Source organism: Penaeus chinensis, chromosome 30 (genome assembly GCF_019202785.1).
Source record: "Penaeus chinensis breed Huanghai No. 1 chromosome 30, ASM1920278v2, whole genome shotgun sequence".
Classification (NCBI taxonomy): Eukaryota; Metazoa; Arthropoda; class Malacostraca; order Decapoda; family Penaeidae; genus Penaeus; species Penaeus chinensis.
Window position 1 is genome coordinate 21180082 of NC_061848.1, and position 17349 is coordinate 21197430.

General features: G+C 46.7%; 1 protein-coding gene across 1 annotated transcript in view; it reads left to right on the plus strand.

Moving 5' to 3' along the window:
- The window catches only part of LOC125041380 (transcription factor SOX-17-like), a 38911-nt gene extending 23453 nt beyond the window's left edge, over nucleotides 1-15458 (plus strand). Inside the window, exons 2-4 of the mRNA XM_047636279.1 lie at nucleotides 11380-12240; nucleotides 12441-12828; nucleotides 12973-15458. Of these exons, the coding sequence (XP_047492235.1) occupies nucleotides 11380-12240; nucleotides 12441-12828; nucleotides 12973-13267 (1544 nt within the window). The 3' untranslated portion in view covers nucleotides 13268-15458. The remainder of the gene's footprint in view (nucleotides 1-11379; nucleotides 12241-12440; nucleotides 12829-12972) is intronic.
- Nucleotides 15459-17349: the final 1891 nt, after the last annotated feature.

The window sequence follows — 17349 nt, forward strand, 5'->3', positions numbered from 1 at the left end:
TGGCTGTACAAATAAAGTAGCAGTGATAAGTGGATTAAAGGATGATATATGCTAATCAGAATCAACACGCGATTCCCCGGCCCGAGGACCACCGCGATTAGGAAGGCGCCGACGGGAAGGGAGTAGGACTTATCATAAGGGTTAAAAAGCATCGCGTGTCGGTCGATAACGTGTTACTCTCTCTCTCTCTCCTTCCTTCCTTCCTTCCTGTCGTTTTCTTTTCTTCGTAGTTTTCGTTTGTTGTGTGCGTTTTTGGTTTGTCTCTTTTTTTTTTCCCCTTGATTTATGTCTTTTTGTTTCGCCTTCTTTGGTTTCTTCGTTCGGAAATTTAAGTAAAAAAAACGGTATTTTGTCTTTCTTTTCCTCTTAAGCAATGACTCACAAGGTCTGTATACACATAATATGCTTTAGTATACTACAAAGTCCACACGTACAGAGAGAGGAAGAGGGGGAGGGAGAGGGAGAGGGAGAGGGAGAGGGAGAGGGAGAGGGAGAGGGAGAGGGAGAGGGAGAGGGAGAGGGAGAGGGAGAGGGAGAGGGAGAGGGAGAGGGAGAGGGAGAGGGAGAGGGAGAGGGAGAGGGAGAGGGAGAGGGAGAGGAAGTGAGAGAGAGAGAGAAATAGAAAGAGAAAGAGAAAGAGAAAGAGAAAAAAAAAAAGAGAAAGAGAGGGAAAAAAAGAAAGAGAAAGAGACACAGAGAGAGAGAGAGAAAGAAATTCCTCCCATCCCACCTCTCATCTCCCACCCCCTCTTCTTCCTCCCTACCGCCTCATTTGATTAGTATGTTAACCGCTATGCCAGGGGAATAACGACACCTCATCCAAACGCCATCTCGCCCCTATCCAGACTCGAAACACCTGCCGAGCCGAGCCATCCATCTGGATAATAATCCCAATCATCCAATTACAGGATATTTCCCTCCCTATCCATCTATAGAATACCACGTAGTAGCTTATCCCATTCCTCATACCACCCACATGGGAGAGATAAACCCCTCATACCTGCCTCCCTTCTCCCCCCCCCCCGCTCCCTCCCTCCCCTTGACGCCTCCTCATAGCTTCCCTGGGGTCTGGTATGTAGATGGGGGGGTGGGGGTGGGGGAAGGGGGAGAATGGGGTCTAGGGATGGAAATAATGAAGTGTAAGGAAGAGAGGGAGACGGGCAGATTGAGGGAACGAGAGAGAGGGTGAGGGAGGAAGGGTGAGGGAGAGTGAGAGGGATGGAGGGGGAGGTGGGAGGGGAAGGGGGAGAGAAAGCGAGAGCGAGAGCGAGAGAGAGAGAGGGAATGAGAAAATGATATATATATATATATATATATATATATATATAGAGAGAGAGAGAGAGAGAGAGAGAGAGAGAGAGAGAGAGAGAGAGAGAGATTCATTTAACAACCATCACCATCACGAACTTCACTCTCCCTTCCTGCTTTCCCTCCTCCCCCATCCCCCTCCTCTCTCCTTACCCTCTCCTCTTCTTCTCCTATCCCTCTCCTCTCCCTTTATCCCCCGACCCTCTTCCGTCTCTTCTCTTCCCCTCCTATTTCCTCCCCCGGTACCCCACTCCTTCCCTCTCCCGTCCCCTCCCTCACTTTCCCTCATCCTCCCTCCCCTCTTCCTGCTGCTCCCTCTTCCTTTCTGTCCTTTCTCCTTCTCCCTTCCTCTTCCCTTCCCTCTCCCGTACCCCTATCCCCTTCCCCACACCTCGATCTCCTCTCCCTCCTCCTTCCTTCCCCTGCCCCCATCCTCCCCACCTTTTCCTCCTCACCTTTTCCTCCCCCCCAACCTCTTTCTCCTCTCCTTCTTCCTCCCTCCCCACAACCTCCCTCTCCTCTCCCACCTTATCCCGCCCTTATCCCTCCCTTCCTTCCCTCCCTCTCCTTCTTCCTCCCTCCCCACCACCTCTCTCTCCTCTCCCTCCTTATCCCGCCCTTACCCCTCCCCTCCCTCTCTCTCCTCTCCTTCTTCCTCCCTCCCCACCACCTCTCTCTCCTCTTCCTCTATATCCCGCCCTTACCCCTCCCTTCCTTCCCTCCCTCCCTTTCCTTTTTCCTCCCTCCCTACCACCTCTCTCTCCTCTCCCTCCTTATCCCGCCCTTACCCCTCCCCTCCTTCCCTCCCTCCCTTTCCTTCTTCCTCCCTCCCCTCCCTCCCTCCCTCCCTCCCTCCCTCCCTCCCTCCCTTCCTCCCTCTCCTCCTTCCCTCCCCCTCCCCTCCCTCCCTCCCTCTCCTTCTTCCCTCCCCCCTCCCCTCTCCCCCCACACCACCTATATGCCCTCGGGAAGTGTGACCAATGGTATGTTTATTAGTATTCAGGAGCTACAACCTCGACACGCCTCCGACACGCCTTATGCCGTCACGCCCATGGCCAGGCACGCCCCCACACAACAGGGCATCTACACCCACTAACCCTCGTATGCCTATATATCCTTGACGACGCATTCACACTTGACAAAACAACACAGCGCTGTCAAACGTGTCATGTCGGATCAAAACATCATGGCACTTGTCCTTCTAAAACTCTCTCTTTTCGCTCTTTACGCTTCGTCATTTCGTAACACAGTTTGATTTATTTTTTTGTTTTTATTTTATGCTTTATCTCTTCTTATTATTTTGTTCTTCGTTCCTTCTTTCGCATTTGTGTTCTTCGCCGAATCGGAGTGGATGAGTAAGAGGGTGAGAGAAAGATGCGCAGAACGATATACAGAGATATAGATAGATAGACAGATAGATAGATAGGCAGATAGATAAATAGATAGATAAATAGATAAACAAATAGATAGATAGATAGATAGATAGATAGATAGATAGATAGATAGATAAATAGATAGAGAAAGAGAGCGAGAGAGAGAGCGAGAGCGAGAGAGAGAGAGAGAGAGAGAGAGAGAGAGAGAGAGAGAGAGAGAGAGAGAGAGAGAGAGAGATAGAGAGAGAGAGAGAGAGAGAGAGAGAGAGAGAGAGAGAGAGAGAGAGGTAAGGGAAATGAAAAGGGAAAAGGAAAATAGAGAAAGATAGCGAGAACAGGCCTTCAAGTACGGTGTTACTGTGTCTGGGGAAGGGAGGAGGCGGAAGGGGATAAGGAAGATAATATAGAGGACAAAAGGGAAGTAGAAGGAGGGAATAGAAGGAGACCCAAAGGCTAGACATATATTTGGGTTTTCTCTTTACTTTCTAATCTTTGTTTTTTTGATATTTCCCCTTTCGTTCCCTCCCATTTCTACCGTTTTCTTCTGTCTCATATGTTTTTGTTTTTTTTACTTTTTTCCATTCTTTTCTTTTCTTCCTCCTCCCATTCGTCTGCGGTATCTTCTCTCTCTCTCTTTCTCTCCTTCCTCTCCCTTTTCAACATATCCTTGCATCAATTTATTATCTCATTTTCCCTCCTCCCTTTCCGTCTTCATTATCTCTTATTCCTTTATATCTCCTTCTTCTTCCTACTTTTCCTCGGTGAACTTTGTTACATGAATAACTCACCTGCTACCTATTCTTTCTATCTCTTTTCTGTTCCTTATTCTCTATCTATCCTTTCTCCCTCTCCCTCCTTCTATCCTTCTCCTTTCCTCCACTTCCTTTCCATCTCCCTTCAACCTCCCTTCCATCCCTCTCCTCTCCCCTACCTTCCCCCTGCCCCTGCCAACACCGATGCCCCAAGCGCCCATGCCACCAGCCCTACCTGCCTGGCACTCTCCCGCCAATGATGCCACCTCACGTACCGCTAATCCCCTAAGGCACTGTGCCCCATCAGCCAGTGCCACCGCCGCTTAATGCCGCCCCATGTCCGTCGACCGGTAGGACTACAAGAAGGTCGATAAATAAGCTCCGTCGAGTCGCTGTTACTCGATCGACTTGGGCTGTGAGTGCGAGGGAGAAATAAACGGTCGACGGGGACAGGAAAATAATCGAGTCTCTTTCAGGGGTTTCGATTCTATCTTTGTTTTGTTTATGTTCGGAGGAAAAGGGGATAGGGGGGGGGGGGAATGAGAAAAGGTCCTTGTCTAATCATAATTGGAATTTATGTTCACGTTGCGGTAGTAAAACCGAACTGAAGAATGCTTGTGATACATTTGCGAAGGCGGCTGGACCGAATCCGTGTCAGCGTGTCATAACAACCATTCCTCATTCCCCGCCATCATGACGGAACAGAGACACGTCACGCAAGCACGTTGGGCGGCGATGGCGCATGACACGAGATCCCTTCACCGAGCCCGTCCTCCTGCTTGGCACCGGCTCAGCGATGGCACCCGCGAGAGCCAGCGGGGAACTGAGGAGACAGGCCGAGGACTTCAGACTTACATGCGGATGCCTTAGTGTCGAGAGATTTACGTCTTAGCTTTAGCTGAAGGAGGCGGGGACGTCGGGGACAGTGAATTTGCTTTTTAACGATGGAGGCGGCGGGAAATATGAGTAGGGGGATGGTGTGGATGGGGTGGGGGGGGGGGGGAGAGAAGAGCGCATGGAGTCCCGTCTTATGGTTAAGTAGGTGGAGCCAACGGTGGCGCCGCCCATCCAATTCCTTCAAACTCCTCCCACCGCTCTCTCTCTTCCCTATCACCTCTCCTTCCGCTCGCTCTCCGAATTATTGCGCCGAAATGAGTGAAAACCAGGCATAGCTCAGGAAAACATAAACCCTCCAAACAACAACCACATACGTACCTTTTAAAAACACCATAAAAAAAGAAACCGAGAGAGAAGGAGAGAGAGAGAGAAAGAGAGAGAGAGAGAGAGAAAAAAAAAAATAAAAAAAAGAGCCGGGAAGACGGCGCTTTAAAGGAAGGGATCGGGACGCGTTAATATCCATGACTCCTCCCACCTCACGTAGGCTCCGCCCCCTCCGTCCAAGCAGGCCCTGAAATACTACCTGTGCGGCGCTAACTAGCAGGTACGCGTGACTGGCCGTGGCGGCGGCGGTTGCGGCGGGACCTGCTGGCTCTCTCGCTTTTATTTTGATTTCCTGTTTTTTGTTTTCACTAACGTCATTTGATGTTGCCGCGAATATTTGTCGGTTGGGGCGGAGGTGGAGGGGGGTGGGGGTGGGGAGGGAGGGGTTTCTTGTTCCTGCCAAAAGGTTTTAAATATCATATGCATTGCTTTAAGTGTTCATAAAACCGTATTTTATTACTGTTTTCATTATCATTGACAAGTGATTGTTATTATTATGATAATTATTTTCGTCATAAGGTTAATAATAATATTTATAGTAAAAATAGTAATACCATTATTAGTATCATAATTACAATAGCAATAATAATAATATTACTGATAATGATAATAATAATTATCATCATTATTATTGTTATTGTTATAATTATTATCATTAATTATTATCATTATTATCATCACCATTATTATTACTATCATCATTGCTATTAATATTATAACTATCATTACCTATATCATTATTATTATAATTATTGTCATTTTAACAGGATCAAGTGCCATTTGCTATAGATTCAAGGTGATTAAAGCGAAAATATATTCTATTCGAATTTTATTCCCTGTTGATTTTTCTGGCTTTATTTTTTTAAATTATTTTTCTAAGCGGAAAAAATATATGCGAATTAAGAATTAAAAAAGAAATGAAGGGAAAATAAATGGTATGCGGTGAAATATTGCGCATTTGATGAACGAAACTAAATGAATTGTTTTACTGTTTTCCATCCACCGCCGTCTGTGTTTATTTAATATGGCGCTCGAGGTGTAGATGACAACCCCCCCCCTTCCCCCACTTCCCCACTCTCGCTCTTCTCCCCCCCCCCTCCTTTCTAATCCCATCTCTCTCTCTCTCTCTCTCTCTCTCTCTCTCTCTCTCTCTCTCTCTCTCTCTCTCTCTCTCTCTCTTTCTCTCTCTTCCTCTCTCTCTCTCTCTCTCACTCTTCCCTTTTCCTTCCCCCCCTCACTCCTTCATCTCCCTCTTCCGCATCACCACCCTTCCCTCTTCCCTTCTCCTCCTCTTCTACCCTTCCGTCTACCTATTCCCCTCTTCCCCCTCCGTCTCCTCCTTACCTCTCCCCCTTCATTCCTCTCCCTCTCCCCTGCTCTTCCCCCTCCCCTTCCTCCCTCTTCCCCCCCTCCTCCTCTTTTCCCCTCTCCCCTCCCCCTCTCCTCCCCCTCCCTCACCCCCTCTCCTCCCCCTACTGGTCTGTCATAGGCGGATGTTCGAGGAGGAAAGGGGGGCGGGTGGGGAGGGGGGAGGGGGGAGGGGGCGGAGAGGAAATGATAGTATAGATGAAAAGATAAGAGACCGAGAGGATGCGCTGGAAAGTGGGGGGTAGGGAGGTGGCGTGGGGTGGGAAAGGAGGGGGGGGGGTAAAAAGGGAGGGTCTGCAACTCTGCAACTTTGTATGCATATGCGTTTATGTTGCTGCTGTTTTGCTATTTCTCTACGTTTAGTCTTTTAATCTCGTTCACTCTCTCTCTCTCTCTCTCTTTCTCTCTCTCTCTCTCTCTCTCTCTCTCTCTCTCTCTCTCTCTCTCTCTCTCTCTCTCTCTCTCTCTTTCTCTCTCTTTTTTTCTCTCTCTCTCTCTCATTCTCTCATACATATATATACATACATGTACATATGTATATGTGCGCATATACACACACACACACACATATGCTATACATATACTTGCAGCATATCTATACTTATGTATCTATGTTATTATCTATCTATCTCTCTGTCTGTCTGTTTGTCTGTCTGTTTGTCTATCTATATCTATCTATCTATCTATCTGTCTACCTATCTATGAATGTATGTATGTATGTATGTATGTATGTATGTATCTATCTATCTGTCTATCTACCTATCTATCTTTGTATCTATGTATCTATCTATCTGTCCATCTATCTATATTTATATATATACACATGCTTATATATATGTATATATATATATATATATATATATATATATATACTCAAAGCAAGAACAAAACAAAGCAAGGGCAAACTAAACAAGAACAGCCCGAGAGAGTAATATACCAAACAAAACAGCATCAAACAAGAACATTCTAGAACAAAAACATTCAAGAACCCGCCCCCCCCAAACAAGAACATTCAAGAACAAGATTCGAGAACAAGAACATTCGAGAACAAGATTCGAGAACAAGAACATTCCAGAACAAGAACATTCGAGAAGAAGATTCGAGAACAAGAACATTCAAGAACAAGATTCGAGACCGAGATTCGAGAACAAGAACATTCTAGAAGAAGATTCGAGAACAAGAACATTCAAGAACAAGATTCGAGAACAAGAACATTCTAGAAGAAGATTCGAGAACAAGAACATTCAAGAACAAGATTCGAGAACAAGAACATTCGAGAACAAAATTCGAGAACAAGAACATTCCAGAACAAGAACATTCGAGAAGAAGATTCGAGAACAAGAACATTCAAGAACAAGATTCGAGACCGAGATTCGAGAACAAGAACATTCGGCCCCGTCCCTCGGCGAGACGAGAGGGCGGCGAGAGAGAGAAGGCCGCGGCAGGAAGGGTTCGTGGGCGGCCCCTAAGAGGCGTGACGGGCGTCTGGGCACGGGCGCACTAGGGAGTCCGGCGGCGCGAGGAAATGGGCGTCGAGAGGGAGAATGTCGCTCCGGAATGGGCGGCCCGGGGCGTAGGACAGGCGGGCGGGCGGGCGGGCGGGCGGGCGGGCGGGCGGCTGTGGCGGAGAGGAGGAGGATTATGTAGGAAGAATTTGTAGTGAAAGATTTAGATAGGGAGAGTGGGGAAAGGGGGGGGGGGGGGAGTGGTGATGATGGAAGGGAAGAGGAGGAGGATAATAACGGAAATTGTAAGGGAGAGGGAGGAAGGTGATGCTGAGAGGGAATAGGAAAAATATAATAAGAGGGATATTGTAAGGTAACTAAAGGTAATAAGAACATGATAATGATATAAAAATGATACTGTAAGTGAGGGTGGTTGTGTAAATGATAATGATGATGAAAATGAGGCTGTAAATGAGGATGAAAAAGGTAGTGAAAATGCCGCTGCTGCTAATGATGATGATGATAATGATGGTGATAATGATAATCATAATCGTAATAGAGATAATAATGGTAATAATAATGATAATAATAATAATAATAATAATAATGATAATAATAATAATAACCACAATAATAATAGCAATAACAACAACAATAACAATAACAAAATCAGATATCTTAGCGTTATTAAACCCAAGACGAAGCAGAGGGCGGTTACCTGGAACCCCCCCCCCCCCCTCCCCAAGCGACGGACACTCTTACCTGGCGGAGCGCTCATTAGCATCACCTCCGCCACCCGGGAGTGCAGGTTGCCTTGTCGTTGCAAATTGCCCGCTTGTTGATCCTGGAGAGTCTGAGAGGGTTGCGGTTATAATAACTGGATCAAAGATGCGAAATTTAGAGAGATTAGTTTAAAAAAAGAAAAAAATATTTATTATCTTATATATATATATATATATATATTTTATATATAAGATGTCTATAGCGTTGATATCAAGAACCGATCTGTCTATGTGAGTATGCGGATGACTAGAAAAAAAGTAAGAAACATAAATAAGAAATAAAAGATGAATGAATATATAAATAGACAAAATTAAATGAATAAACGAATAAATGAATAAACAAATGAATAAATGAATAAATAGATAGATACATAAATAAAATAAAATGAAACGAAAAACGCCAGGTACGCTTCCCTTGCCAAAAAAAAAAAAAAAAAAAAAAAAAAAAAAACACACTCACCCACCCACGTTCCATCAACGTCCTTGCGGGCGTGTGGCAGGTGTAGGGGCGTCCAGATAGACCACGGGCGCCCTCATTTCACATGCCACGGAGACGTACCTGCGGCCACAGGACAAACCCGGCACTTCGCGAGGGCCAACGGGAGACAAAAGCCATTTTTCAGAAAACCGCATCAGCGTTTCGATCTTGAAGCGGTCGGGCCTATGCGACGCGTGGATAGGGAGGGAGGGAGGGGAAGGGAGAGGGAGGGAGGGAGGGAGGGAGGGAGGGATGGAGAGAAAGAGAGAGGGAGGGAGGGAGGGAGGGAGGGAGGGAGGGAGGGAGGGAGGGATGGAGAGAAAGAGAGAGGGAGGGAGGGAGGGAGGGAGGGAGGGAGGGAGGGAGGGAGGGAAGGAGGGAGGGAGAGGAAGGGAGGGAAGGAAAGGTAGAGAGAGAGAGGGAAAGGGAGAGAGAGGGAAGGAAAGAGAGAGAGAGGGAAGGAAAGAGAGAGAGAGAGGGAAGGAAAAGAGAGAGAGAGAGGGAAGGAAAGAGAGAGAGAGGGAAGGAGAGAGAGAGAGAGAGAGAGAGAGAGAGAGAGAGAGAGAGAGAGAGAGAGAGAGAGAGAGAGAGAGAGAGAGAGAGAGAGAGAGATACATACATACATACAGAGAGAGAGAGACATATATATACATACATACATACATACAGAGAGAGAGAGAGACATATATATACATACATACATACATACAGAGAGAGAGAGAGAGAGAGAGAGAGAGAGAGAGAGAGAGAGAGAGAGAGAGAGAGAGAGAGAGAGAGAGAGAGAGAGAGAGACATATATATACATACATACATACAGACAGGCAGACAGACAGACAGACAGAAACAAAGTAAGGCAGACTCTCGTACATGAGATAAAATCCAGATGCTAAACAGGAGCAGACGATGATAAAACAGAACAAGAAAAGAAAAGAAACAAAAGAAAAGAAAAAAAGTAAGAAACAAAAAGAGAAAATTAAAAACGAAAAATAAAAAGAAGGAAAGAAAATCATACAAAATTCTTAAACGAGTCAAAGAGAAGGAAAGAAGATAAGGAACCAGAAGGGCCAAAGAGGAGGAGATCGCAAGAGGAAGAGCATCCTCTCCCGTCTGGCAGATCAGGACGCAGCATCCTCCGGGAGAGACAATATCTGGAAGGGAGGGAGGAAGGTGGGAGGGGCGGTGGTTATCATTGGGGCATCTTAAGGTCTGCTTCAGGAGGAGGTGGAGGTGGAGGAGGAGGAGAAGGAGGAAGAGAAGGAGGTGGAGGAGGAGGAGGAGGAGGAGGAGGAGGAGGAGGAGGAGGAGGAGGAGGAGGAGGAGGAGGAGGAGGAGGAGGAGGAGGAGGAGGAGGAGAAGAAGAAGAAGAAGAAGAAGAAGGAGGAAAGAAAGAAAGTCTGCAATGTCACGAAGAGAAAAAAAAGACAAGAAAATGATAGCAGGGAGGAAGACAGAAGGCGGAAATAAGGAAGAAAAAAGGAAGGGAATGACAGAAGGAGAAATAAGAGGGCGTTTGGAAAGTCGAAGGAATGAGGGAATAACGGAGAAAGAAGGAGGAAATAACAGAGAAAGAAGGAGGAAATAACAGAGAAAGAAGGAAGACTAAGGAGGCATGCGGAGGGTCGAAGGAAGGAGGGGGAAGGGGCGCTGCGTGCGTGGCGGAGGCGATGAAGGAAGCGATACGAGAGGGTGACGGATGGGTAGGTCGACCAGGCACTCAGCCCTGCCCATTGTCTCCCTCTCGTCCCTCTCCCTTCCTCTCTCTCTCATTTTGGAGCTGTCTGTCGATCTGCCTGTCTATCTCTTTATCTGCTGTCTCTTATCTACGTTTGGTATGATTATGACCCCGGGTACTAAGTGTCTCTTTCGGATAGTCTGATATAATTGAAATCTCCATGTTAATTAAACGCTCTTTCTCTCTCTCTCTCTCTCTCTCGCTCTCTTTCTCGCTCTCGCTCTCACTCTCGCTCTCTCTCTCTCTCTCTCTCTCTCTCTCTCTCTCTCTCTCTCTCTCTCTCTCTCTCTCTCTCTCTCTCTCTCTCTCTCTCTCTCTCTCTCTCTCTCTCTCTCTCTCTCTCTCTCTCTCTCTCTCTCTCTCTCTCTCTCTCTCTCTCTCTCTCTCTCTCTCTCTCTCTCTCTCTCTCTCTCTCTCTCTAACTCGCCCTCTCTCTCTCTCTCTCTCTCTCTCTCTCTCTCTCTCTCTCTCTCTCTCTCTCTCTCTCTCTCTCTCTCTCTCTCTCTCTCTCTCTCTCTCTCTCTCTCAACACCACAAGCTAAACATGCACGACGCCTGGTGAGTGTTTGGCCGAGCGGTTATAGAACGATGTAGTGATGTTGACACAGACCATCCTAAGCCACACAAAGCGGCGCCCTCTCACCCACGCGGCAGCTACCGGAGTTGAGGCAAATAGATCTTAGGGCTTTAGGCCTGTTTGTTTGTAGATGTGTTTGCGTTTGGTATTTTGATCTGCCCGTTGTTTGTGTTAGAGTTTGCGGGAGAGTATATCTTGCTCTCACTTGATACTTTTGATCCGCCTGTGATCTCCCTCTATGTATGTATGTATGTACTTATATAGATATATCAGCACATACACAAACTTGCGCAAGCCTTTCTCTCCTTTTCTCTTGGTAATGTTTTTTTTCTTCCGCCCGCAGGCAAGAAGTGGCGCTCCCTGACGCCCACGGAGCGCCGCCCGTACGTGGAGGAGGCCGAGCGCCTTCGCCTCAAGCACATGGCCGACCACCCCGACTACAAGTACCGCCCGCGGCGCCGCAAGCAGCAGCAGCCCAAGAAGCCCGGCGGCTCCTCGACGCCCGGCGTCTCCGCTGCCTCCACGCCTTCGTCCACCTCCTCCACGCCCACCGTCACCTCCTCGCCCACGGTGGAGGCGCATCTGCGGAAGGTCGCGAGTCCGTCCATCCCGGGCGGGTTCCTGCAGGCCACGCTCACGGCGCCGCTTAACAACAACAACAATAACAACAACGTGAGCAGCAACACGAGCATCCCATCGCTGCCGCCCACGACCTTCACGCCGCCCACCACCTTCACGCCGCCCGTGCTTCCGGCGCTCCACACGCCCGACACCTCACCCACGTGCTCCCCCGAGCCCGCCTGGCCTCCCCCGCAGCCGCCCCAGGCCGCGCCCCTCGGCTGCACCCTCGCCGCCCTCCCGACGCCGCCCGAGGCCTCGCCCCACGACCACGACCACCTCCACACCTCCGCCGCCCTCCACCACCACCACCAGCAGCAGCACCTCCACCACCAGGAGCACCCGCAGCAGCAGCACCCGATGGAGGGCCCCCACCAGGCGTCCCGCTTGCTGCACTACTTCTCGCAGTCACAACAGAACTACTCGGGCTACATGTACCCAGGGCCAGCCCCGGGCTACCCGCCGCACAACTACGACTACCACGACTACATGAACGGCGCCGAGGGCTACTACCCGGCCCACTACGACCCTCAGGGCTACACGCACGACCACCACCACCCTGCTTTTTCCCATCCGGCCTTCAGCAGTAAGTATTTATTTTTCTTTAAGGCCGCTTTGCTGACAGACCGATTTCGGACAAAAGGCGAGCATTTGTTTCGCCAACAGCTCTCCTTATGAACGTATATATCACTTTTTATCAGAATTAAAAGAAACTTAGGCTTTTCGATTAATTATGAGCGTCATGTAACTGTACAGTGTCAAATATATGTTTCATTTTATTCTTAGGTCCGAGGAGTGACGTAAGTGGCGAAGGCGTGGGACCAGCAGGAGCCACGTCGGGAGGAGGAGGAGGAGGAGGAGGAGGAGGAGGAGGAGGAGCGGCAGCAGGAGCAGGGGGAGCTGGATCTGGGTCAGTGGTTGCAGGAGGAGGAGGAGGAGGCGGAGGGCCAGCAGGAGGAGGCGCCGCCGGAGCCATAGCTAGCAACAGCAGCAACAGCAGTAACAGCAACAGCGCCGGGAGCAGCACTGGCGAGGGGGTCGCCGTCCCCCCACATGGCGATGCCGAGGTGTTCGACGACGTGGACCGCTCGGAGTTCGACCGGTACCTGAAGGGCCCGGAGAGGGTGTCCGCCGTGGCCACCACCTTCACCTACACCCCACCTGCAAACACAAGGTAAGAGCACAGGTGGCAAGTCCTTATTCTGGTTCTTTGCGTAAGCGACCGAGAGAATGGAAGAGCTGGAGAAGACACCGGCGTCCTCCCTTTCATAACCCTTCAACAATACTTACCTCCTTTCCCTCCTGTTTCCCAACACAGGTACCTGCAGGTGGGTGGAGGCCAGTACCAGGATTCCCAGTTCACGGCTCTCATCAAGGAGGAACCCGAAGATTACAGCAACGGAGGGGCAGGAGGAGGAGGCGGCGGCGGAGGGGGAGGAGGAGGAACAGTTCCTAATGCGGCTGGCGGTCCTTCGACAGGCATCACCTCGGAGGCAACGAAGTCTACGGACGCGTCCTGCCACTCTCCGGATGCCGTCAAACCGGACACCAACACTTCCAGCCTCCTGTCCGCTCTGGCTGACGTCCGGGAACTCTACTACGAGCATTCTTAAGGCTGGATGGCCTTTCGATCGATTACATTTTATCGCCATTTATATATACCGTTAGCAACTTTTTTAGTTGGCTATATCCATCAGGACACAATTGCCTTCGGAAGCACTTAAAGCCTTTAGGTCGAGAGAAGCAGTATTCGGGATCGGGAGCGGACGGAAGCACGTTTCTTCCAGCCAAGGAGGCGATTCCCGCAGGTCTTCGAGTGCGGATGATTAGCTCGCACCGTCGCCCTTGGCTTCTGACGGATTTACAAAGCATGTACATATCAGCATCTTCTTAGAGAGTATTAGAACCTCACGAAGCGTCGTTCAGGTCCAAGAGCACAGACGGTGAAAAAAAGTCCAGTGCAGAAGGGAAGGATTTTTGACGCAGGATTAGGATCAGTGAGATTGTGAAATATCCTGGTTTTGGACTCGAGAGCTTAAGTCGAGACAGATTATGTGTAGAATGAGCTTGACGGAGATTTCTGTTCACCGTTGCTTGAGCAAACATACCAAAAACATTTTCTTTTTTGTTATTTGCGTGTCTTATTGTTGAATGATTAAAAGGAAACTTCTCCTGAGAGTGTGTGTAGTGTAATTTTAAGCAGACATTTGATGATGAAGTGTGGAAATGTCATCACCCGCCGCCGTGTTTAAAAAAGTGTTGTTGATAGTAGATAATCTATAAATAATGAAGTACAAAACAGGTGCCTTCATGTAGTACTAATTCTCGAGGTGTTACATATCACCGTCCTCCGTCCTCGAGGGCGACTCTGGCCTCGGAAAAGGGTCTGAAGGTGAAACACGAGAAGACTTTCGAGCGTCCCTTTCGTCGCCCCGGCGTGACGTCACGGCCTCGGGGTGTCACGTGCCTTCCATGCCATGACGTCACTACGCCGGTCGCAATACAGATGACGTCATCAACCGTATGTGTCACGAGATGGGCGTCTGTGAACGTTTCTCAACAGATTGTTATGTAATTACAAGAAATATGTGTTACTTCTTTTGTACATTTATTCGAACTGGAATTTGCTCGAAATCTGAGTGTGAGTGGACAGCAAATTCCTTCTTTTTTTTCTTTTTTTTTTGAAAAAGTTGATCAATGCCCCCAAAGTTTTGACAGCTCCTGCGTGTCATTCGTTTGTTCTAGATCCTCCAGTCATCTCAGAACAAACGAAAGTGGATGAAATTCGACAGTGAAATTGATCGGAAATCGACTAATGTTTTGATTTCTTAAAGGATGAAATAATGATTGTTAACTGGAATCCAAAATAGAGTTTGTGACGTCGCAGATTGACGTAGTGATTGATGTGCCTTCTTTAGATTTGTTCGTCTCTTAGTATTTGTGTGTACATTCTGTTGCCCGCCTCGGGTTTGTACAGAGAAATTTATTAATATATTCTTATAGACCAATACACTTTGAACTAGTTACGATTTTAGACGAGGAATAATTTTTATAAATACTATTATTATTATTATTATTTTCTCTGCAAACTATTTTCTAGTGTTTTTTTTTTTCTTAGATAGTCCGTCCTGGTGGCGCACCTTGTAAGTACGTGGATTAGAGCCTCCGGGCGATGCGGCCGGGAAGCTGCGCCCGCGGAGACATGGTGATGCACATGCGGTCATGCACGCACACACACACGCACACACAGGCACACAGTCATCCACATATGCAGATATCCATGCGTACGGAAGTCACACGCACACACGCACACACACACACACACACACACACACACACACACACACACACACACAGACACACGCACGCACACACACAGGCACAAAGTCATCCACATATGCAGATATCCATCCATGCATGTCACACACACACACACACACACACACACACACACACACACACACACACACACACACACACACACACACACACACACACACACACACACACCCATTGCAGTGCATCCGACTTTCACCCTTGGCGTCGGGCTCCCCAAGGGCGTCGCGCGTCCGGGAAGAGGGCGTGGCACAGAAAGGTGTAGGGGGCGGGGTTATGAGGGTAACGTGTCTCAAGGGCGTGGTTAGTCCTGCAGAAGAAGACCTCCGCTGGTGATTCGTGAATGATTCTGCGTATGAGTTGTACGTTGATTTTGTTTTTTCTGTTATTGAATAATCTCGCTTTTTTTCGTACTAAAGTTTTTTTTTTTTTTTTTTTTTTTTTTAATTCTGTCTGTGTGTCTTATTAATACTATGACCAAATCTGGCATTTTACTTATACACATTTTCTGAGTTCTTAAAAGCTATTTAAGAATCTTTCGATATTCCAAAATTCTCTCCCCCCCCCCCCCCTAACCTCACTGTGTGGGATGGAGCTTCTGAGAACTCCACCTAATTACGTATCACTATCTCCCGTGGAGATTTTCGCTAATCCCTTCTCTGACTTCACGAGCCGCGAGACTTCATGATACGACGATGCCATGAATCCGAATCTGACGTCATGTTGATGCCGGAGATGTCACATGTATATACGAAGGGCCCGTTGTAGTGCATTCAATCTCAGGAAAAAAAGAAAACTGGCAACTCAGGCTGTGACTCTGGAGCGTTCCGATTCGCTGTTTCATTTTCTTTCTAAGCGGTTGATACTTAATGTATGTTTTATCTTTTCAAACCTTATATACAGTATTTATATTTATTATTTCATTTAATTATAGATTATTATTGAAGATCTGCCGCCTTCAACACCATTGTATTATTTTTTTTCTCAAAATAAAAGTCGGAAATCGGATAACGCCAGTCTGGTGTGAGTTGCCGGTTACTCATTTCCTCAGATTGGACGGAGTGTAGTCGATGTGTTCCTAAAGAGATCTGAACCGCCCGTCTCGCTCGCGGGCGGTAATCAACTATGGGCTGATCTTGCGGGCGTGTGTGGGTGGGTGTGCGCAGGCAGAGATGTGCGTGCGTGTGTGTGCGTTTGTGCGTTTCCCGTCGGAGGTCACAGGAAGAGGGAATAACATTTTCTTCGCCTTAAATTCTAGTTGTTGTGCCTTAGGGTTCTGTGCCTGAAGAATTCCCGTAAGAGAAATTTTATAAAAAATGAAATGCTGTATGTTGTGGTAAAGAAAAAACCTCTTTGACAAGGTGCCTTAGATAGATGCTGAATCACGACCTGCATTTGAGAGAGATTTACCTCATGAAAAAGTATCCCTTTGTATGAATTTCAGTATATATACGCACTTTATGTATGGACACACGCACATATAAATGTGTGTGTATATATATATATATATATATATATATATATATATATATATATATATATGTGTGTATATATATATATATATATATATATATATATATATATATATGAATATATGTGTATATATATATATGTATATATACATATATGTATATATACATTTATATATATATATATATATATATATATATATATATATAAATGCACACACACACACACACACACACACACACACACACACACACACACACACACACACACACACACACACACACACACACTCACACACCACACACACACACACACATATATAAACACATATAAATATTTACATATATATATATAATGAATGCCCCCCATTATGCCCCCCCCCACTCCATGGTGCCCTCCCCCCATTCACGCACCATCCTCTTAGTCACTGTATCTGCTGACAACATTTTATTAAAACTATGTTAATAAATATATGATTTACAAATATTATGTTTCCATAAATCCTATGCTGTTTCGTACGTCTATAAGTCGGTGAGATTTTCAGGCCATCGAGAAATAATATTTAGGAAATAATAATAAACAACAATAAATCTGTTTCATAAGGAAATAGATGGTTAATAAAGAAAATAAAAAAAAAAAAACTACATAATGGTTTTAAAAATGATAATTATGCTGATGATGATAATGGCAATACTAGTGATAATACAATGAGAGATGATGGTAATACTGATAATGAAGATAATAATGAAAAAATAATGATAATAACAAAGATGATAATGATAATAGTAAAATACAAACAATAATGATAATAATATGATAATAATAAGAATGAAAATAATAATGATGATACCAAATAACATCAACAGTAACATCAACAATATTAATGACA